This window comes from Leptidea sinapis, chromosome 46, assembly GCF_905404315.1.
Source record: "Leptidea sinapis chromosome 46, ilLepSina1.1, whole genome shotgun sequence".
NCBI lineage: Eukaryota > Metazoa > Arthropoda > Insecta > Lepidoptera > Pieridae > Leptidea > Leptidea sinapis.
The window spans coordinates 3,060,929-3,086,316 of NC_066310.1; the positions used below are offsets into that span (position 1 = coordinate 3,060,929).

Sequence of the window (25,388 nt, forward strand, 5' to 3'; positions counted from 1 at the left end):
AATAGTTCAGCATGCTCCAAAATTCTGGTGGGGTGGTGTACTCACTTTAACACAGGTAATTTATGTAACTTACAAAGATTGAATAAAACTTGAGGGTCCATGAACCACTGCTACGATTTCGTTAAAAAATAATGCGAGTGCTAAAAATAACTAATTATTATTATAATAAAAATCCGGATGTTATATTAACAAAACACAAGGTTAGTAGGGAAGATGTTCCAATTACTAGCGCCCCGCGCTAAAACTAGGTTAGTAGTGAAGATGTTCTACTTTCTAGCAGCTACGCGCTAAGGCTGCACGATACAAAGCTAGTAGGGAAGATGTTCTAATTACTAGCAGCCGTGCGCTTAACCTGCACGATACAAAGCTAGTAGGGAAGATGTTCTACTTACTAGTGGCGCTAAGTGCTTCATGCTACGTTCGCCCTTTCTCACTCTTCCTCAATTGGTGTCATTCGCTCTCTCCTTTGAACAAAAACCACCTTCTCCTCCTATTCTTGAACAAAAATGTTCCACATCTTCGTGATACTTTATTGCGTTTTGTCCAAAAAAAATTACCCTAATGCGCGCAAAGAAGTTTCACTTCAAAAATAGGTCAATGATTGAATTTCATGACCCTCGGGATTTAAATCTCTTCGGTTATCCCTTATTATATTTTATTTAACAATATGGCAAAGAAGAAACAAGAACTATTTATTGATATAAATACACAAAGAGATTTTAATTACATCCTAGACCACAACAAGGACCAATTAATTTGTAAGTTGTACGACGCTGCTAATAATTAGTAAGAATATTAAACTAAGCGGCTTCCTAATTGAAATATCGTTAGCTCGTTTCTTCTGCACTCTGATAAGATTAGGTCACTGCTAAACACTTTTTTGAAGTAAGTTTGTTTTATAAAATGTTTAATTTTGCTCAAGAAACGATTGTATATTAGATATAGGAGGGTATTCGTGCCTTTTATAGAAAGTATCAATAGTTGGAAGCAATTCACTAGAGCGGGGGTCTCAAGCAAATAGTTTTAGGTGAGGAGGTCCGGACACTGAGGAATATTTTAATAGGGTCCAGAAAAAAAAACTGATAATAATTTAGTGTTACTTATTTATTGTATGGTTTCAAATACAATTCAGAATTTTAAAACAAAGGCCTAAAATTATTGTGAGAAAGTAATGGTCTTGAGGTCCAGTTTTCTATAGTTTTGTTTTAGAAGAACAGCAACTTCAAAGTATGTCTTGTATGGGCGTTCGTTAATCTCAAACGATATTTGTTTTTCAAAAACTTCGTCTCTGAGAAAGATGTTTCACATACGTATGTCAAGCCAAACACAGTGTCTAAATTGATAACTTGTTTTTTGCAATTTTCATATTATTCTTTAAATGAAGGTATAGTATAAGTTATTTACGTATTAATTTGTACTTTGTATACATTAAAATATTTGGGGAGGTTCGACCTATCGCGGTCCGCCTGTTACTGACCTTTGGACTCTGAGTCTCGCATTTTTTGGTTTGATTATGTTTGTAAGGTGATTACTTTGATGATTTCCACATGAAAAGGAAACATAATATACATAAGAATACACGGATGAAATCGCAGTAATCATATACCTAATATTTTCAATTTGATTTGCTCCATGAATCCAAACCTTATTGTAATGGTAATTTGACATTCCAATGAGTATCAACATTCTGCTATGATAATATTAATAGAATCATTTGTAACCTGTTAATATTATATTGTTTTAGTAATTATATTTAGTACATTTTTAGTAATTGTAATATTATATAATCACATGCAAAATCTTAGTGATGTCACTTTATTATGATGTTGGTAGATTCGTATTATTAAGGTTGGTAGTAGATAGTTGTTAGTTGGTAGACTAAACTATGATGCTTACGCATTTCAAAGAGTATAATAATATATAGGGAAAGAGAGCCCTCTCTACGAGCTCAGGAAAGTTAGCCCCCATATTTTTTATTTTTTTTATTACATCGTTAGTTCGCCATTTGTTCTTGATTGTTCTCTATAAACATTTGTTTGTTCTCGATTTGTTTTAAAAAAAAAATTGCAATTCATTTAAAGGGGTTAGGTTAGGCTATGTTAGAACAGTTAAAACAACGCACGAGCCGACGGTACGTGCCGCGGCAGCGGCCGGCGAGTGCCAGAACCAAATAGTAGGCGTTTCCCCCATTTTTAATTAATTGTTTTTAAATAAACAACAAAAGAACAAACAATTATTTATAGCGAACAATTAAGAACAAACTACGAACTAACGATATGCGATATTGAAAATTCAAAAATAGAAAAATGTTTTTTTGGGGGGCTAAGTTTGATGAGCCCTCTCTACGCATTATGACCTGCTTATTGGAAAGTAGCGCTATCTGGAGATTGGCCCCGAATATAACTATATATAAGCTCAAAATTATAAAATTCATTTTTAATGTTGTGACGCAATTAAATAACTAACTCTACTTTTTAATGTAGGTATTGCAATTTTTTACCATGTTGAAATTGCGCGTAGAGTTAGTTATTTAATTTTGTCACAATATAGAACATAAAGGATAGATTTAGTAGTGTAAATATGCAAAATGGAACCCGAGAGCTACATACATGCGCAAACGCTAGAAGTAGCCGCCATTTTATGACCAGTGACACAACTAAAGAAAAGTTGAAAGGTTTTACGGCGAGTGACAGCTGACAAAGCTTTCATTTTCGGGCCAACTAACAGATGGCACTACTGTCTTCTGAAAAAACACTAAGGCGTCTGTCACACCCCTATGGTCACCCGACTGCCCAATTGTTATCATTTAATGTTGCTTGAATATAGTTGTTTTTAGTGAAATAATTGAATATATATATATTCTATTCAAGTGGTTCGGAAAAGTATTTTTATTATGTTATAATATCAGCTATGTCTCGAATAACTCTTAAGTCTACGATGCCTAGTCTGATTTATATTACGATCATCTTTGTTCAGGTTATACACGCACTTTTATAAAATAGTAACATAAATTATTGTTCTTTATGTTAGGTATAGAGGTGTATTGTTCATTCGCTGGACCTTGTACGGCCCTCGACCGACTCTTCATAACCATGAAGTACGACTGGAGTGATGGTCAATTAATTCTGCTAAGAGTAAGTTGTTTTTAAACATATTATCATTTCAGCTGAAAGACGTCTACTGTTGCATAAAGGTCTCCCCCAAAGATCTCCAAGACAATATTCCTGCGCTGCGCTCGTCTAATTTTTTTTAGGTGAAACTTTTATTACATCTTTCAAACTTTTTGTCTGTGTGTTGCATGTCGCGTGACGATCGGGCGGCGCCTATAGTTTTCAGCAGCTGACCGTGTAGTGTATAGACTATTACTCATTTGGACCAGTGCTCCACGCTATTTTGTTTGTTTTTGTCAGTGTTTAATGTAAATGTTGTTATTTATTAAAGTGAAACTTTTATTTGCTTTTGGTAAACCACAACACAGCTACTGGAATATTGTTCCAAAAATTTTTAGTTAAATGTCTATAATGTGAAAAACAGGTTCACTTTTACCATGGTTTCATAAAACCACACAATCCTTATTTTTATTTTTATTTTATGACAATGAAGGATGAGACGAGCAGGACGTTCAGCAGATAGTAATTGATACGCCCTGCCCATTACAATGCAGTGCCGCTCAGGATTCTTCAAGGACACATAAACTCTGAACGGCACCACATCTGTGCTCGTCACCTTGAGACATAATATGTTAAGTGTAATTTGCCCAGTAATTTCACTAGCTACGGCGCCCTTCAGACCGCAACACTGTTATGCTTACACATTATTGCTTCACGGCAGAAATAAGCGCCGTTGTTGTACCCATAATCTAGCCGGCATCCTGTTAGGAGCCTCCCACTGGTAAAAGTTGTCCTACTAATACTGTATCCTTCAGTACGTGGCCGCCTTTCGAGGACTTTACTGCTCGAACGGCTTTTTGTCCTTCGAGCTTTGTGTCCTGCTCTTATCCACTTCAGTTTCGCAATTATGGATGTATAAATTAAAAGATCCTCATTTCTGAGGACAAACGAGCGTAAACCTGGTGTTAAGTGATCACCGCCGCCCACATTCTATTGCAATACCAGAGGAATCACAAGAGTGCTGCCAGCCTTTAAGGAAGGTTTACGTGCTTTTTTTAGGGTACCCATGTCGTATCGTCCCGGAAACACCGCACAAGGAAGCTCATTCCACATTCAATCGAGCAGGGAAACTTTGAGCATAGACCTTTCCATTGTTATTAGGGTAAGCGTATAAAATGTGAGTGACCACGTCTTTCTATAAAGTGAGATGATAAATATGTTACTATTTACTTGTAGATTGATTAACATTAACTTTTTAACCAATCTTTATGAGCCTGACTAGTTACCTGTATTTTATAATTCCCGCGGATTAAGGAATGACAGGCCGCTAGCTTAGTTACATCAGGGCCAGACAGACGATTCAATATTATGCACTAAGCCATAGGTTCTCAACGTGGGTGGTAACGCCCCCTTGTGGGCGTTTGAGACCAAGAGGCGATTCAAGACTTTCGGGGGGGCAGTAGAAGACCCAGAGAAAATTAGGGAGCATTGAGATGGCGCAGATGGGGCGTGGGTAGATTAAAAAATATAGTCTAAAAAGGCAAAAAAAATACACGCGAATCACGTACCTACCATATTCCTATCTTACGACTATAATATAATATCTTACGTTTAAATATAATCGTGGCAATAGCTGTTTTAAATTCGCGACAGATGGTAAGTAAAATTAAGATGGGGAGCTCTAGAAAAAAACATATTCTCAAAGTGGGCGGTGAGCAAAATAAGGTTGAGAAACTATGCACTAAGCAAAAGTATGGGTTGCAAAAGACGAGTGGGAAAAAAGAAGTGGTTGCTGACGTCACGCAGAAGTTAATATGACATTGTCCCATCGCTATTTCAACAAGCGAAAGAGAGTTATATAGCAGACTAAGCCCGTAACTAAAGTTGTAATCTGACTACTGAGTTGACGTTCGAAACCTCCAGATAGTCTTGTCAAAATTGACCCAGATGCAGTATTTATGCAAAAGAAAAACTAAGGTTCGTATTCTAGAAGGAGCCTCGATACATACGTAATCTATGCTCAACTGTGTTTTGTCACTGTCTTGATAACTGTACATAAAATAGAGAGAAATATGACTTGATGATGGTAATAGGGCACGTTCTGGAATACGAACTTTCAAAGGAAGGAAGAGTTCAAAAATTGATATCATGCTATTTTTCATTTAAAAAATTTAGCTATACTGATTGGATAATATGAATTAGCAATATAAGGTTTTTTAGTCGATAAAGTTCTTTGTATCCCAAAAACAACTTTAAATTCTTATATTATTACTACCTGACCCAGCAAACGTTGTATTGCGATATAAAGTAGTTAAAAATAATTAAATCATTAATTTTTTTTGGGGTATAAAAAATAGTTGCGACCGATTCTCGACCTACTAAATATATCGAACTACAATAATTATTGTATTCAGTTGCCATCATGCAAACCTATAGCGGATTTGTGGATGGGAACAAATATTAATTAACATTATAATATAAAAATCTCGATCAAAAAAAATATTTGCGGGTGGGTATAAAAATATCCATACAACATATGTGGGTACCCATAATATGGGTACATCGGCCAACATCAATTTTTATACCCCTGTTATGTAAGTGAGTATAAAAAATTGATGTTGGCCGATTCTCAGACATACCTGATATGCACACAAAATTTCATACAAATCGGTTTGACCGTTTCGGAGGAGTTTGTTAACAAACACCTGGATACGAGAATTTTATATTTAAGATGTATGTATTATTGTACTAACATCACTTAATAAGTAAAACTAAAACAAAATATCATTAAGCCTAAATAACTTTATTAATATTCATAATATATTTATAAGAGTCTGGTAAAGCTTAAGGGTAAGTCATCAGTTCATACCACATGTTCTAAGTCATACTTCCTCACCTTTCACTTTGAGAATATGTTTTTTTCTAGAGTATTTTCGTGTAGTTTTTGCCTTTTTAGACTATATTTTTTAATCTACCCACGCCCCATCTGCGCGATCTCAATGCCCCCTAATTTTCTCTGGGTCTTCTACTGCCCCCCCAAAAGTCTCAAACGCCCACAAGGGGGCGTTATCGCCCACGTTGAGAACCTACTCTACGAGCCCGTGGACCAGACCTACGTCAATTTATAAAAACTTAAAATTTGTCAGCGCTTGCTCCCAACAGAGGTAAGAACGATGGTGCATTAAGGAGTTTGGGTTGCAGTGGCTTTGGCAGGCAAACGGTACTAAAGGTGTATAAAATACCGATCTAAATACATCAAAGAATAAAGTGCGATTTTTCGGTATTACCTTCAGAATATTATTAAAAATCTTGTATTCATTGCCAGACACTTACCATCGTGGCAATCCTATGCCAGACATCCTTAATGGTCACGAAATTATAATTTTACTTACGTCATAGTATAAAAGCTGATTTTTAAATATAATACTTAGGTAATAAGTAGATGATGTTTCCCCATTAGCCAGACACTTTTGATAGTTCTAACCCCTTGCCAGACGTGGCTTTGGCAGGTAAACGGTAGTAAAGGTGTGTAAAATATTGGTAAAATACCGATCTAAATACATCAAAGAATAAAGTGCAATTTTCCGATAACAGGCGCATCTGATTGAGAATTTTTTTATGGAAGAATAGGGCAAATGAGCGCACAGGTCACTTGACGTTAAGTGTTCAAGGCCGGCATTTTACGAAGGTGTACGCGAATTTTTCGAAGGTACCCATGTCGTATAGTCCTGGAAACACCGTTCAAGGAAGTTTGTTCCATAGTTTGGTTGTACGTAGAAGAAAGTTGAGTGTCTATGAAAAAATATCATCAAGCAAAGTGAAACGGAATAAAGAAAGATGGAAAAAGTTAGTTTTCACAGTAAAATTGCAAACAAAATATCAAAATACATTTAAGCTATGCCAGATCCTAGATTTACTTTGTGACAAATAGGTTGCAGGTTTTAGCAGACGAAGTGGAAGCTTTGAGCCGATTTAGAGATCAGAGTCAACCAGTTTACTTGTTCATTTTGGTAAGGATAAACACAAATGTTTAAATAATTTAGTGAACTGATCTCGTCTTTTACTCCGTATGTACATTATTATTTCTATAGCAGTCATGTTAAGTATGACTTTGGAAATTTTGTTTGAGATGGTTTTTTTATGGAATACCACCAGAGCAATCACAGGGTGTACGCGCTTTTTTTGAAGGTACCCATGTCGAATCCTCCCGGAAACACCGCAAAAGAAAGCTCATTCCACAGGTTTGTAGTACGTGGAAGAAAGCTCCTTGAAAACCGCACTGTGGAGGACCGCCACATATCCAGATGGTGGGGATGATCGTAACTTTTGGAGTGTCGTGCGAAGGTGGAATTCGGCGGCAGGAATCAGGTGAAACAGTTCTTCGGAACACTTCCCGTGATAAATGCGCTTGAAGACACACAATGAAGTGACGTCTCTACGCAATGGTTAGTCATGTAGTGAGTATAGATGAAAACTATAGTTACAGCTCAAATTTAAAAGATGCAGGATGAAGGGGTTAAGGAAGCTCTAAGCTGCCTACTAGTTGGTTAGGTGGAGTAAGTAAGTCTGTTATTGGGCGATGTATATATGCTTTTACAACATGGTCCCAGTACAAATGTGTTCGGAAATTCAAAAGAATTATCTAATTAATTTGTATACTCTGATGGCGAGGTGTAACTATCGTACAAATAGCTTCATTACTAGATCCTGCAGAAGTTATAACGACTTGGTAAATGAAATAGATCTATATACATTTTCTTCATCTAGCACCAAATTAAAAAGAATGCTATTCGATAAGTTCTTCCAGTTTAAATTATTGTAGTTATGTTAGTTTTACATCATATAACAATAGTTTTACATATATGTGGAAACATTTAAGTAGCCATCATTAATTCTAATTAAGTATTTCATAAGTTATCATTGTAAGCTAGCTGTAAGTTTCCCAAATAAAAAAAAAATGTGTTTGTTAAAAATTAAAACGTTACGATATTATAAACAACTTATTTTTATGGAATAGGAGGACAAACGGGCGTACGGGTCACCTGTTCTTAAGTGATCACCGCCGCCCACAATCTCTAGCAACACCAGAGGAATCACAAGAGCGTTGCCGGCCTTTAAGGAAGGTGTACGCGCTTTTTTTGAAGGTACCCATGTCGTATCGTCCCGGAAACACCGCACAAGGAAGATCATTCCACAGCTTTGTGGTACGTGGAAGAAAGCTCCTTTCATAATGATGTCACAGATTGGGAATAGAGCGACCGCCCTCAGTCTATTTAACCATAGATTTTATTTTACGATATTATATTGTAACGAAATTCATTAAAAAAAAGCTCGATGAGTTACTTGCATCCGTTCTCTTGAGATCTGAGGTATCTTTTTCGAATGGTTTGTAGTTTTTGACGTTCAATGAACGATTTTAAATCCTATTTTGAATAAAAACATTTGGATTATGAATTTTGAATTCTTCTGGTGTTACAAGAGAGTGTGGGCCAGCTACAGTGGTGAAAACTTGTGATTAAGTGATTCCTACTCTCTTTGGCCCTCCTCTTTTACAAAAGACTGGGGATGTGAAAACAGTACTGGGTCAAGAGTACCGAGAACAAAAGTGCTTGAAATTTGAAGAGGTTGATGCAACTGCAAGAAGCTACAGAAGTATGATAGAACTATGGCTATAGACCAGTTATCTAGGTCTACCGTACTAGTGTTTTTAGGGTACGCGTAGAGAAAATATAGAAACTATCTGCTTCGTAATCTCCATGCACCTCAAGTTTGTTTTATATATATTATAGTAATTTTTAGCTCGTTTTAAGGTCAACTGAAAGTAGCAAGATTTCTTTCTATTGCAGAATAAGAAAATAATAGCTTCTTTTCGTGGAGTAGACAACATAAAGTTTGCTGAAGTCGCAAGGAAAGAAATTCAACTTTATAAACAGGGCAATGTGATCGAAGGTCGAGGCTACAACATTGATGAGGCGTCGCCTGAAGATATTGTTAGTTATTTTATTATTTAATATAAGTAGGACTTTAACCTACTGAGCTAGAGGTCCCGGGTTCGAATCCCGGTAGTTGCAAACATTAATTATAGGATGAATATAAATGTTTGTTTCCGAGTCATGTTTAATTAATTAATAAATAATTAAATATATTATTATCTTGTACCCATAGTACAGGCTCTGCTAGTTTGGAACAAGATCATTTGTGTAAAAGTGTGTCAATATTATTATTATTACTTTAAAAGAAGAAAATAATATGAAATAAGATTTATATGGAGTGACCGAAACTAAACAGAAGCCCCGCCGAGTTACACATATACCTATATAGAATGGTACAATTTTCATTTAACAATTAATTACATTTCGCGACATTCTTAGTAGAGGTCTCGATAGAAGACACAAGTTTCTTCTGGTTTACGTTTTTCCGAAGTGGACTACATCGCCATAGTATACGGCATCTCCAGGACTGCCTTTCGCGTAGCAACCAACCAGCAATTTCTCACCTTATGTATGTAATAAGTAGTCAATATTTGATGAAAAAAAAGCCCGCTGAGTTTGTTGCGCCCATTCTTTCAAGTCTGAGGCATTCTTTTTGGAATGAGTGGTAGTTTTTGACTTTCAATAAGTGATGTCACATCCTATTTTGAATAAAAATATTTGAATTTGAAATTGAAAAACTAAGTAATAAGGCTACTGGAAACCCAAGCGCTGGCAGCTATTTCGGACAACGGATCAGCCTAGCTATCCAACGCGGAAATGCTGCCAGTATTCTTGGTACGTTTCCACGTAGTGATAGTTTTAATTTTATGTAGTCATAGTATTGTAAATATAATTATAAGATTTGTTTTGTTTGAATAAAAAGAAAATATTTGAAATATTTAAATATTCCCCCTCCCTTGAGCAAAAAAGTACTGATTCCTATGAACATAAATTAACGAGAAATCACAGTATCGGACGCTTTTGTTAATTTTTAAAGAATTAATTAAATTAAAAAATCTCCTAAGAGACTGTCTAGAACCAAGCTGATATATGATACGAGCTCTCTGCTACACCAATACCAGCCATAGCAGTATTAAGTCTCACGTGGTCCACAGCCTGTGGCTTGACTATGTACTTCATAGTCACGATCGTCTGCACAAGTGGCTTTTTTAATCAGGACCATTTTTTCTTTATGAAAATAAGGGACAAGACGAGCTTGACGTTCAGCTGATGGAAATTGATACGCCCTGCCCATTACAATGCAGTGCCGCTCAGGATTCTTGAAAAACCCAAAAATTCTGAGTGGCACTACAATTGCGCTCGTAACCTTAAGACATAAGATGTTAAGTCTCAATTGCGCAGTAATTTCACTACAGCGCCCTTCAGTCCGAAACACGATAATGTTTACACTTTACTGCTTCACGGTAGAAATAGGTGCCGTTTTGGTACCCATCATATAGCTGGCATCCTGTGCAAAGGAGCCTCCCACCATTTCAATACAATGTGAATTTTTGACCAGGAATGTCAAGAAAAGCAAAATATCGAGAAGGAGGAAGAGGAAAAGACGATAGCGTCACAGATAGCAGCACGACAGGCCGAACGCAAACGACACCGAGCCGAGCTGATGGTTCCACACCTGCGCCATCTGAACTTTGTCCTTTTCTGGCCTCACTGTATACACGCGCACCATGAGCTCTATGAGCGATGGGATTTGAATAGTAAGCTTTTAAAAGTTTTTGTATTTAAATGAGGTTCCATTATTAAAAAACAAAAAGGGGAACTTTATGGGAGTATGCAAAACTGTTGATGTTAACACCATCATCATCATCAGCCGGAAGACGTCCAATGCTGCACAATGGCCTCCCCTAAAGATCGGTCCTGCGCTAACCTCACTATCGTATTCCGGCGATCTTGACCAGATCGTCAAGATCGGTCCATCTTGTGAGGGGCCTACCAACATTGCGTCTTCCGGTACGTGGTCGCCTTTTGAGGGCTTTTCTGCTTCACCGGCGATCTGCCCGACGAACTATGTGCCCTGCCCTCTGCTACTTCAGTGAACATACTCCAAAGTATTTCTATTGTCTCTATCCTGTACTGTACCCTCGTTGTATTCAGTTCGGTCCACCTTCTATTGACTTAGCGTAGGTTGAGGTCTTGTAGCAAGCTTCGTTATAGTCGTTTAAATATCATTGCTTGTGGCAGTATCGTGGGGTTAGTCGTTTCCTTCTGTATAATATGGTTGGAAGGTCCACGCGTTATCCTCGTGAAGGGGCGTGAATTTTTGTTGATGTTTATCTTTATAATTAAATCTCTAAATTTATTTTTTTATAGTTATAATGGTATATTTTCGTAATATATATATATATATATATATATATATATATATATATATATATATATATATATATATATATATATATATATATATCGGTATACATCTCAAAATGCCTATATATATATACACAAGTTAGGATATCATCCCCACCATCTGGATGTGTGGCGGTCCTCCACAGTGCGGTTTTCAAGGAGCTTTCTTCCGCGTACTAGAACGCTGTGGAATGAGCTTCCTTGTGCGGTGTTTCTCGGACGATACGACATGGGTACCTTCAAAAAAACCGCGTACACCTTCCTTAAAGGCCGGCAACGCTCTTGTGATTCCTCTGGTGTTGCAAGAGAATGTGGGCGGCGGTGATCACTTAACACCAGGTGACCCGTACGCTCGTTTGTCCTCCTATTCCATAAAAAATAAAAGTAGAACTCATTTAAAAATCTGCAAACAAGAGTCAAAACATATACACACAAATTCTTAGGAGTTTTATTTACATTTTAATTTCGCTTTTGTATTTAGACATTATTTTTATTTAATTTCATTTAAAGAATTTGATTTGACTATGTTCTTATGTCTGGTATCGTTGAGAAGTCACTGACAGCTGAAACACAGTTCTGAATACTAGTTTAGTTGTCTTTGCTGCCTGTAAATTTTGTAGTACTATTATTTATATATCTTTGTCTTGTCACCGCAAGATTCATTGAATATACGTCAAAATTAGTTCTCTGGACGCTCGCGAGTGGCGCTTCAAATAGGCACAAAAAAATTGCTGTCAAACACATGGAACAGCCTATCCAGTGGTATTTATACAGGTCAGTGGCACCCATATTTCAGGCTATGCCTAGTTTGGGGCAAGATAATTTGTGTAAAAGTTTGCTAATGTTATTATTATTCTAATAAAGTAGAATATCTTATTACAAAAATACTTGAAAACAAAATTTAAAACGATGCGGGACTCAAACCGGCGACCTCTCACACGTTCATAAATTCTGTTTTAAAATTTAATTTGTGTAGCACCTGACAAAAAATATCTTCTGTATAATAAGTTACTCTAGATTGTTCTAATCTGTTGTTATTACGCAATACAGATATAATAATGGTTGGTCGAGAAGAGATTCAGCTCACAGAAGAACTAGCTCTGGATATCCTGTATGATGGAGACGCTCCGATCAATGAAGCCTCAATACACATGTTACTGTCGGCACCTGCTTTGGCAATCTGCTTCCGTTTGCTGGATGTTGATAAGCACTTTGTTTGTATGTATTTAAATCAACATGACCTAAGAGAAAACATCTGCAGCCAATTCATTCCACTTTCCATTTAAACGTTCTCGACTCTTTTCTTTTTGGTTTTCAAAACTCGATAAAAATATGTTTCAAATAAGATCAATATCACCATTATCCGCGTCTCTCTGTTATTCTTTTTTTATGACTATTGTCAGGGGACGTGACGAGATGATGGTAATTGATACGCCCTGCCCATTACAATGCAGTGCAGCTCAGGATTCTTGAAAAACCCAAAAAATTCGGAGCGGCTCTACAAATGCGCTCGTCACCTTGAAACATAAGATGTTAAGTCTCGTTTGCCCCTATAATTTCGCTAGCTACGACGCCCTTCTGACAGAAACACAATAATGCTTACACATTACTGCTTCACGGCAGAAATAGGCGCCGTGGTGGTACCCATAATCTACCCGGCATCCTGTGCAAAGGAGTCTCCCACTGGTAAAACCCGCTATAGTACTAACTTCAAAAAGTGCTTAAATCAACAATAAGCGAAAAAATTAAAACAGTCCGAAACAGAATATTTCCTTCCCCCTCTTCCAGTTTCGTAAAATTTCGATACAATTGGTTAATTTTTGGAGGAGGAAATTGTCGAGAACAAAACCCGGATTTTTGAGCCTCAATTAGAATTATTAAAGCTGAAACAGACTGAGAGCTAATTTTTACTCTTAAATAGTGATGTCCTCAGTCATATGATATTACCAGGCATGTGTACCTGTGCAGTTTAGGCAATTCGGCCAGCATCTCTTGTCTAGCGAAACTTTCTAAGAACAAAGCAATTCACTCCATGGATTTTTAATTTTATGGTAGGTGATACCTACACTCACGCTCTCCTGTAACTCAAGACAAAAAAAGAAGAGTTTCCTAAAGAAAGAAAAAATTCTACAAGTAGAACATATGCGATAAATATATGAAATAAGCGGGACGAGGGATGTACCAGAAGATCATAAATTATGTTCAAATTCATTGAATAAGTAACTGCGTGAATAAACGCAAGAAGGGATGATGTTCTGCTTTATACAAAGTCGCACTCTCCAAGTTCTTTTCCACTAGTGTATTAGTATAACGAGTTATTCGTACCTTATAAGAAGTACACAATAGACTGCGCGAAGTGTAATAAAATACGGAGCCGTGTTTGCCGAGCCGTACAGTCTGACACGTAACGAAATTATAGAGACTAAGTTATTGTTTACTTATTTTCTCAGCATTGGCACGAAAAATATTATACGAAGAGATTCCGCCAATTGACCCAGCAAAGAAGCCGGATGAACAGCCACCACAGAAAACTGCATTTGATATGTATAAGATGTATAGTCCAACCCGGGAGGCAATCTTTCAGAGACGACGTGAACAACTTCAAAAAATGAAGGTAATTTTGTATCCGTCACCACAGAATTCTTATTTACAAAGACATTAACTAGGTTTTATTATCAATACTATTTTTACCAATAATATTATATTTTGTTGTTATTTTTTTTACTACATTATCTCTTATCATTACGTTGATTTAATTAAATGTAGCAGTATTTATAGATTGTGTTAGATTTATAATATTGTGAAGTGAAACCACAAAAATATGTGCATGTTTGTCAAGACGAAACATGTGCGTGCTCTTAAATTTGTAACAACTTTACTTGTGAATGTTTCTGGCAAATAAAGAACTTTGACTTTGACAAATATAGAAAACAATTGGAGTAAGGTACAGCCAACAGCCAGTGAAACCGCGACGCCTTAATTAACATACATACACTTAATCTCTCTCTCTTGTCGTTCCCTCATGACTGAGAATAGTGGTCATCAACAAGTGGTCTACACTTGGAGTGAATTATTTGTTTCCATCGGCTTCTGTCCATCGCGGCCCTGCCGACGGAGCTAAAACTCGGGGACCTGGAGTCTTTTATTTGGTTGGTCCATCTGGTAGGAGATCGGCATCGGGCTCGCTTGCCATTTGTGTTCCTAACTACGATCAATTTCTCCAGGCTCTCATTACCCCTTCGCATTATGTGGCCAAAATATGAAAGAATTCGTTGGTGGCACATCGTGAACAGACGGGTTTGTATCTTGAGCTGTGAGAGGATCGACACATTTGTTCGCTTGGCCGTCCAGGGTATCCTCAACATACGCCTCCATCACCACATCTCCAAGGCATCAATCATCTGCCTCTCTAGAGCCCGTATCATGCACGACTCCACGCTATACACAAAAATGGGGAATATCAAGGGACGTACTAATCGGATCTCGGTGTTAATAGTGATTACCCTCTTTTTCCATATTTTGTTCAGGCGGGTCATAGCATCCTTGGTCATACAAATACGTGTCTTTATCTTCGGCACACAACTGCCGTCATTATTAGCGTGTAGCGTTGAACGATATCTACCGTGTCAGCCAAGTGACCAGCACGATCCACCACCATAATCTTGGTCACATATACTTAAAAATAATGTTTAATTCTAAGATTTCAGTTTATAATTTCGGTATTACAACCCCCAACATCTTTTGGTCCTTCGAACCAGATAATAATATTAGTAGATTGTTGCAAAAGTAAAGTATTGATATGTGTCTATATTTAAGATCTAAACATAAATAAATTCGAAAACATTTACATGATAAATAAAAACAGTTGAAAAATTGCCTTTTAATGGGATTTTAAATTAGGTACGGGTGTAAAGTTATTATTTAAGGTTTATATATGTTTTTTTATGATTGAATTTAAGCTGTATTCCAATTTTAGGAAGAATCATTATACAAACGCGCTAGAAGACTATCAGAAGTACAACGTTTGGCAAGACAGGCAATAGAAGAAGCAAAGGTAGAAAGACAAATGCGGAAAGAACAACGAAAGCTGGAAATATTGAAAATTGGGGTGACGTCCATTCTTCTTAATACTAATGGATTTTTATGTAAAGCATATGTATCGGTGTATCACAAGGGTCATCAGATGGTCAGTAAGTAGGTACGCGTTTTGAATGCTCCCATATCGTATCTCTCTGTAGATAAAAGTCATTATTTTTATTTAAATTGCCGGAATATGTTGGATGAGGGCAGCGCAGGACCGATCGTCGTGGAGATCTTTGGGGGAGGCCTTTGTCCAGCAGTGAACGTCTACCGGCTGATGATGATGATGTAATATTTTATTTCCATGATTACAGGATTTGTCAGCTCTCAGTGAATTCGAGAAAGAACCGGATGAAGATATCAATATTATTGTTCCCGAAGTAAGTATATTATTGATTCAGCGTTGATAAACCAGGATTAGTTGAGTGTTTAGTTTAAAAATGATATATAATATTATACTCTGCCGAGTTTCCCCATTATTATGACATAATGCTGTGAAAACAGTATCTGATGTCAACAAATGAAACAAAACAAACATTATGCCGGCTAAATTATGGGTACCACAACGGCGCCTTTTTCTGACGTGAAGCAGTAATGTGTAAGCATTACCGTGCTTCGGTCTGAAGGGCGCGGTAGCTAGTGAAATTACTGGGCAAATGAGAATTAACATCTTATATCTCAAGGTGACGGGTGCAATTGTAGTGTCGCTCAGAAATTTTAGGTTTTTCAAGAATCCTGAGCGGCACTGCATTGTAATGGGAGGGTGTATCAATTACCATCAGCTAGACGTCCTGCTCGTATCGTCACGCAATCAAAATTGTACGGTGGTAGGATCGTTGTCTTATATCCAGTAATTAAATATCCAGTAGACGAGTTAGTATTTTGTAAATGATCATGCATTCATTTTGGATTAAGCACTAACGTCCGTTTTATAACAGGATTTATCCGACGAGGAAGAAGACTTCACTTTTGTAGAAAATGAAACTGAATATTTCCCCCCACCCGGTCTTTTAATTCCTGGTTTCTATACTCCACCAAACGACATAGCGAAAACGAATGGGCTGGCTATTCTTTTTCCCAAGGTAAGATAACCCAATGCATCAATTTTGTATTTATGAAGGTAAATACTATTAATAGCACTACAAAATTTCAGTTGGTGGCAGAGCACGTGACTCCAGAGCCGGAATATCTTCCACAGCATGTATTGGTTCTACTGGATATATCCAAGAGATATAAAGCATTAAATGCGATGGCTAAATATAAGCCATTGATATTACACGTAGGTATTTAAGATTTACGAGTTTGTTTTTCGAGGCCTGTACATAATATATTACGCACCTAGGGAGAAAAGTAGGTCATTCTCACCCGCGGAATATTGACACCCGAGCCGAAGACGAGGGTGACAATCGCGGTCCTATTATATATGTCCTACTTATCTCACCTGGTGCGTACACGATTTTTTTTTCCCACCTGGATGATAAGCTCCCTTTTAGTCCCTAGTACGAGGGACAGAATCCGGGAGAGAATCGGCCACTTTTCTTCATCGTACCAGGGACTAAAAGTGAGATTTCCGTCGAGGTGGGAAAAAAACATTCCTGATTCGAGGTCACACTCGTTTGTCACACCAGTGTGACTACGAGTAATTTTTTTTCCTCGTCATCACACAACGGGTTTTACTACACCTGTTGGTAATTGATATTATAACTGATGTATCAATTTATATTCTCATGATTGATCGACATTCTCGATAGTTTAGATAACGAATTACTATAGACGGAAATTTTTTTTACTCGTCTTCATACCACGGTTTTTACTGCACCTTAATTACAGTAGTATTTCCGTAAAATGGCCTAAAGATATATAAGAGTAGGGAATGGAAAAAAATTATATTTTTCATAGAGTTACAGTATACTGGCGTATAGATAAACATGGACTGCGGGAGATGAGAACATCTCTAACGGAGATACAATAAGATAGAAAAGGAAAGCGAATCTATTGTGACCACTAACCTGTATAAATACCACTGGACAGGCAGTTTCATATGTTTGACAGCAATTATTTTCTGCCTATTTGAAGCGCCACTCGCGAGCGCCCAGAGAACTAATTTTTAACGTATAATACAAATGGCTGCGAAGGAACACACAATACTCTGAAGTATTTTTACATTTTGAATTAATTTCGTTCGTTTTCCGTGTTATTTATACTTCAAGAATCAACGTTATAAAGTACACAATTTTTTTTGCAAATAGTAGAGGTCAGTGATTGTTACTGTAACCGATTTAATTGACAAGTCGTTAACAGTCAGCTATAGTTGGAATCAGCTCCTTAGTATTTTGAATTTGGAACTACTAGCTAACATACACATTTACAAATCAAAATTAGTCAAGTCAAGCAGTACCTTTTAAGTCTATGCTTCTGAACACAAGTCAAGCTTACGCATAGAATAACCGTCACGCGAAATTGAATCTTATCTCCTGACTCGACCGTTCACATTCCAAGTCTATCGTATTTTCCGTTGAGCATTTTTTATGAGATACGTCAAACAAGTTGGCAAGTGATCGTAGCCAACTTCACTCTCTTGTAGCACCTGGAGGAACACGCATACTTCGTCGTCTTGTAAGAATTACTCGCTTCCACGAAGGCACCCATGGTATAATACTATGTCCGGAAAGCATGAATTAATTAGACATATTAATGATAAACAAAACAATTCTGATAACTATAAATACAATAGATACTCAATAAAATAAAATATAGTAAAAACTGTCTCTGCGAGAAAGTGTACCAAGAATACTGGCAGTACTTTGGATATCTAGGCTGAACCGGTTGGGTGGAAAAATTACCAGCGCATAAAAAAAGAAATCGGTTTATTTGTACAAACTGAATCTTTATTCTTTATTCAAGAATTATGTAACATGGCTCAGGCTGAGGCCGCTTAAAGGCTCACAATCTGTGCAAGGAGACTTGCACAGATTGTGAGAAGGTAAAATTCTCGTATAACTTTTTAAGTACGCCAGCCCCTGTTAAGAATTAGATGCATGCTAGGTTTTCATGTTGATAGATTATTACCGATAAACCTTTCTGTGAAGATGTACCATTTATCAAGTGTAGATTTACTATAATCAATATAAATAAAAGTACATTTATTATTGGGCCGATTTTTCTATACTGTAATTCCTCTGGTGTTGCGCAACGGTGATCACTTAAAATCAGGTGACCCTCGCCTCAATAGGGCTTCTGGAAACCCAAGCGCTGGCAGCTATTTTGGTCCAAGTATTCAACGAGGAAATGCTACCATTTTTGGTACACTTTGATAAATATAGTTATAAAAAGGGTTCGTGAAATTTTTATTGTGAAAATGTTATTGTTTTTCAGATGGGTATATTTAAATTAACTTCACCTAACGAGTCAGAGCATTTAGCTTACAGTGTCTCGCAGTTTGACTCAAAACGTGCCAGTGTGGATAACATGTAAGAAGTTTGATTACAATAAAAGGCATTTATTTTCTTGAAATTGATTCCTTAAGAATTATTTTTGATGAATGCCTGCCATGCCTGCCATGTTTTACATATAAGCTAAAGTCAAAGTCAATTAAACTTTATTCAATTAGGCTTAAACTAAGCGCTTTTGAATGATCAATACAAATATTTCTTTTAAATTACTGAATTTACTATATTATGTTCATAAAGAGATGAGCTCGTGAGTAGAACATACAAGAAACTCAACGGCCACTCTTTTCAATCAAATACAGGATTTTACAATGGCTGTAATATACATAACAAATTAGTTTGTAAAGTGCTACATTCAATATATGAGTCGTGTTTAAACAATATACATTATTTTACAAAAATTAATACAGAATTTCCTGTATAAATATAAACTATCGTTTATTGGATGCCTCAATATGTAGAACTTGAATTCATTGTTTGTGTAAGGATGGTTCGTGAATATTATGGTCGTGATTACTGTCACTAGTAGGCTAGTCTTTGAATGTACTAGATTCAGCATTCCATATGAACAGAGAGGAAGAATATGGCATGAGTTAACTAGTAACTCATATCAAATTCTTCCTCTCTCATACTATTTATTATTATTGATGACCCATATAGTCTAGTGACCCTGCCTACTAATGTAGAAGACCTGGGTTCGAATCCCGGTAGGTGCACATTTAGATGATGAATTTTTCGTGTTTGTTTTCGAGTCATGGATGTTTATTTGTTTTTAGGTATTTTAATATATATCAATATCGTATTAAATATATCAATGTCTTCCAACGAATAGCACAGGCTATGCCTACTTTGGAGCAGGATAATTAATTGAGTAAAAGTGTGTCAATATTATAAAAAAAATCTAGGAAGTATTTTTATAGGGGTTGTATACAAATTATTTAAGTTTTCTTTAGTGTTAATTCCGCCAATATTTGTTTTTAAAACAATTCGACACGTGTTTCGCCTCTATATTTCAGCCATAATTGGACTTTAAATATTTATGGATAATTTTGAGTGTAATTACGTGGTGAGAGACCCACATATCCTGGTTTATTACCGATACGTTGAAGACATAATAATTTGCTGGACAGGCACCGAACGTCAAATCGATCTATTCATTAATAAAATTAATAAGATCCACCCAAAAATAAAGTTTAAATTGGAATTCGAATCAAACCAATCTCTAAATTTTTTGGATTTAACATTCACAAGAGTAAATAATAAATTAGAATTCAAAATCTATAGAAAGCCGTCATATACAGATATTGCTATTCCCGCGTCATCTTGCCACCCCGTACAACATAAACTAGCGGCCTTCCGCTGCTATGTTCACAGATTAATGTCAGTCCCACTGTCCCGTGACAGCTTCGCGAAAGAACTTAATACAATATACCAAATCGCGGTTTCCAATGGCTATACAAAACAGTTAGTGAACAAATTAATTAAAAATAAACAAAAACATTTAATTAATTCAGAACTTTATCCCGTCCCACCACAATCAAATACCAAATATAATACCAAATACTAAATATAGTTTGACATATATTGGTCCAATATCGGATAAAATAGCTAAAGTATTTAGGAAAAACAATATTAATGTGTCCTTCCGAACGAATCACAATGTCAGTCGAATATGTAATGGCAAAGATCGATTAAATAATTCCGAAAAATCCGGCGTTTATAAACTAAGTTGTGACACTTGTAACGGGGTATATATAGGTCAAACAGGTCAAAATTTCGAAATTAGATTAAAGGAACATATTGCCGCATTTACGAATAATCATCCCGAAAAATCACACTTCGCGAAACATTTAATTGATATGATTACATTGTTGAATGAACAAACAAATTTAGTCCCATCACCTTTGTTACGTGTCTCTTCCGGGGGTAATACGTCACAACAGCCAACCAATCACAGCGCGTCATTTCATGGGACGAGGGTATAAAAGAGCGGCTTTCGGCTTATTTGATTCAGTCTCGTGCCAGATTTTGGCGAGACTCGAGTCGAATTGTTTTAAAAACAAATATTGGCGGAATTAACACTAAAGAAAATTTAAATAATTTGTATACTTATGGATTTCCGCAAAGTAACGCCTAATTCAATAAATTTTCTATAGGGGTTGTATTTATTTATGTATATTCATGGTATAGTTAACTCCTCGACTTCATTATTCTGATAGTATAACCCACACGAGTTGAGATAAAAAGGACGCCATTTTAGCTACGTCATAGTGACAAATATAACCAATCAAATGTGTCGTTGCATATTATGTTGATGGCGAGGTTCCATCTCTGTTTGAAGCAATCATACAATTTCTTGTTGTGAAGATCTGTAACTAGACACTTCTTAATAGCTGTGAACTATATTTATTTTATTAATTCTGAAGGTATTTAAATAAGGTCTACAGATTCTTGTGAGCTTCCATAATATTTTGTTTATTTAAGTTTAACACTAATTTTTCTAAGCCTCTTGGTGAACTTTAAAAAAAATCACTTAAGGGCGAGTAAAAAAAAAGGACTCCGCGCCGTGATATAAACAAGTGAAGCACCGTTATGCTAGTGTGTGTGCGATTACAGGGGATACTAGTTACACAATTTTTAATCTGATAAATAATCATATAGCCACATATACTTATATAGTATCCTTTTAACACATTTTCACAACGCACGACGGCATTTTTAAAATATTTTATTGAGACGCAAACTGATCTGTCATAGACGATGACAATTCTCATAATGGCTGCCTATCGGCCTGCAGTTGTGTAAGTGTGCGTGGGGCTATGTATTTACACGTTAATCGGCTTGTTTTGAAAGAAAGAAAGAAAAAATGTTTATTGACGTCATTATACATTCGATAATAGTTCTTAAAGTTATACTAATCTAATTATGATCTAATGACGCCAATGGGCCCCCAACTCAGCATAGTAGTGGTTTCGAAAGAATCCACAACGCTGGTCTTCCGTGGAAACCCAGAGAGCGCTACTAATGCACAGTCCTGTCACACGAAGGTATACAAACTATTAAATCTCTATGAGCACAAAGCACAAAAAATAGTGAAACTCGGATCTAAAATTAAAACTAACAACAAATAAAAAAAATTAAACTTGATTTAAACATTCCATTGCCACACAAAACAAACTAATTTTTTAAATATTTTAAATTGATTTTTGGACATTAATAAGATATTCCTTGTATTTTAATTTAAATAGCCCTAAACTAACGCAGTCCCGTATGGGAGGCGGAATATTATTCCAACACTTCGTGGAAGCATACCGAAAGCTGCCACGAAATGCAGTTGTACGGTGTTTTGGGCAAACCAAACGTGTAGCCATACGCACCTGGCGTCGTGAGAACTCCAATTTATGGAACAAATAAGGTGGTGTACGAGTACGGATACTTTTAAAAAGCAAAGTGGCAAAATGAAGGCACCGGCGCGAATTCATGTTCATGCATTCTGTACTTGCTGAATATTTTTTTTAGATTTAGACAGAAGACAGTCGCCAATAGCAGAGTCAGCGTAATTAAGTTTAGACAATATTAAGGACTTTTGGTGCTACACTGTTATGTAAGGTGTAACGGAGTCCTTATTTTTTTACTAGTACGTGTTAAGGTATCACTATTTACATGAAATAATATCGTAGTATAAGACATGGTAGGTAAATAAAGAGTAATTTTTTTGAAAAAATCTTAATAGAAGTATGTTAGTGAGTGCATATACATTTAAACTCAAGTTTAAAACTGCCTTACTAAAACGATAAGAGCAAACACAAGACTATAGCAAAGAGTAGGGATAGAAACCATAGTGTGATATATTCTAAATATGTAATAGATAAATATGTTAGATATAGTTCGAATAAATATGATAGATTTTAAAACATAATTATATGAAACTCAGTATCTGTTATTATAATTACAATATTTGAAAGTGTATTTTAAATTTTCTTGATGATTTATATTTGGTGGACGTGGACTCTAAAAGTTCCCTAATAACCTGTATAGCCGAGTGGTTATCGATCCTACCTACTAAGCTAGAGGTCCCGGGTTCGAATCCCAGTAGGTGCAAGCATTTATATGATGAATATACATGTTTGTTTCCGAGTCATGGATGTTTATATGAATATATGTATGTTTAAGTAAGTATATTGTATTAAATATATCATTGTCTTGTAACCCATAACACAGGCTATATAAGCTTAACTTGGAGCAAGATAATTTGTGTGAAAAGTGTGTCAATATTATTATTATTATAACATCTCAGGGAGGGGGGCGGCTGAAAACCAGCGCCGCTTGGAGTAATGTACGCCGAGCAGCAGAAGCTGAGCCGCTACCTTTTGTTTTCATTTTAATTTGTAATCATAAGTAGCATGTATGTTATTCTGTATTTTTTTTTCTTTGAAAACAATAAATGTGATTTTATTTTTATTTGTTTGTTGGAGCGATATAATATACTAGTACTGTCTGATCTAGCAAACGGTTTATTGCTATATAAGGTAATAAAACCGATTCTCAGACCTACCAAATTTATCGTACTACAATTATTGTAAGTATTGATCCATTACCATCTTGCAACCCTATAGCGGATTTGTGGAATGTGAATGGAACAGAATAATATAAAAATCGCGATACAAAAATAGGGGTTAGTCGTAGAGGGTTGAAAATTTAGAGTTGTATGTATTTTTTAATGCTGTATCATCATAAAAAAACACATTACGTCCAAAAAAAAACAAGTTAGGGGTACACCCTTAACATTTAGGGGGATGAAAAATAGATAGTAGCCGATTCCCAGACCTACTGAACATGCATATAAAATTTGGTAAAAATCAGTAAAGCCGTTTCGGAGGAGTAAGGTAACTAACATTGTGACACCAGAATTTTATATTTAAGATATTGATAGTCCATGATTTGATTTGAATAAATATTTAAAATCAATAAATATTCATCACAATATTAATATTTGTAGCTACCGGAATTCGAATCCGGAAATTCTACCTCACGGGGGGAGGGTCACTAACCGTTGGGCTATTTTGTAATTTATTTGATATCTTTGGTTTTAGAGAAAATGACAAAATTAAGTTGGCAATCATGGTATCCATTTCAAAGGACTCAGCTCTCTTAGAGTTGATGGATTTGAATCCAAGTTATGTGAGTAAAGATTCCACCATTGGAGAATTGGAATGTTCAGCATTGTTTCCTGTTGGCTACGGTGATGAGTATCCCGAATTCGAAGATTTTGATTCCATTAAACAAACGAAAAAGTCTTGTTTGTTTTAATTTTAAATATTCTTTTCTCTAGGGTAGTTCTCTCTACCAAAAGTATCTCTATATCAATAGTAGGTTTAGTTTCCCATAGCAATCTTCCTCGAAATATGATTCACAGCGGTGGATTTACACTAGGGGCAGTTGGGGCAAGTGCCCAGGGCGGCAAATTTTTTAGGGGGGCAAAATTTTGAAACTGAAAAAATTTTTGTTAGTGATCAAGATTGGTCAATATAATTAATTAATTCTGTTTAATCGACCAATTCGCAATTCAAAAAGACAGACTTGTTTGCCTGTGAAAAAATTGATGTTATATAATTATGAGTCACCATTTGTGCCAAATTTATAATTGTTAGAAGAAAAAACAAATATTTATTCATGTTTTTAGAATATATAAAATATCATAAAGTTTCTGCATTAAATTAGTTATTTTAGTTTTAAAAAATTAACTACATAAACTATACGTTTATGTAACATTTCAGTATTGGGGCGGATTTTTTTCCAGTGCCCAGGGGCGGCATTAAGTATAAATCCGGCCCTGATGATTCATATAATATTTTCGGAACGGGACCGAAAACGGAAACCGAAACCGGAATAGGACATGAAATAATCTTAAGATTCAAACTTGCTTATTATTTTTAAAAACCCTTTATCTATCGCGGGCATCACCTAGTAATAAATAAATTAAAGGATTTAACCTACTACTCATGTTTATAAATTTTAAGGCTTAATAAATAAAAGTTTTCATCTTTAATTTGCTTAAAATAGAACACACAGTTTTCATTACATATAAATTTTATTGATATTATATTGTTTTCAGGTTATCAGAGAAAATCACAAAAACTATTGTGAAAATGAAATCCTTATTCTCAGGCCTTTATAAAAATACATATGCAGTTATTTCACAAAAAAACTTATTTATTATGAAAATAAGGAAAGAGACGAGCAGGACGTTCAGCTGATGGTAATTGATGCGCACTGCCCATTACAATGCAGTGCCGCTCAGGATTCTTGAAAAACCCAAAAAAACTGAGCGGCACTACAACTGCGCTTGTCTACTTGAGACATAAGATGTTAAGTCTCATTTGCCCAGTAATTTCACTAGCTACGGTGCT

At 36.0% G+C, this 25,388-nt stretch overlaps 1 protein-coding gene and 1 long non-coding RNA gene across 2 annotated transcripts; both read left to right on the forward strand.

The window, feature by feature from the left end:
- The first annotated feature begins 649 nt into the window (after window positions 1-649).
- LOC126977875 (uncharacterized) lies at window positions 650-15,647 on the forward strand. The gene is made up of 8 exons (XM_050826505.1): window positions 650-758; window positions 3,031-3,134; window positions 7,049-7,120; window positions 8,957-9,100; window positions 10,602-10,800; window positions 12,500-12,667; window positions 13,900-14,063; window positions 15,426-15,647. Exons 1-8 carry the CDS (start codon window positions 668-670, stop codon window positions 15,645-15,647), a joined length of 1,164 nt encoding a protein of 387 aa, XP_050682462.1. The 5' UTR covers window positions 650-667.
- Window positions 15,648-15,730: 83 nt separating this feature from the next.
- LOC126978033 (uncharacterized) lies at window positions 15,731-24,247 on the forward strand. The gene is made up of 5 exons (XR_007732459.1): window positions 15,731-15,909; window positions 16,468-16,611; window positions 16,683-16,808; window positions 18,905-18,999; window positions 24,072-24,247. It is a non-coding gene; the product is annotated as an uncharacterized LOC126978033 (long non-coding RNA).
- Window positions 24,248-25,388: the final 1,141 nt, after the last annotated feature.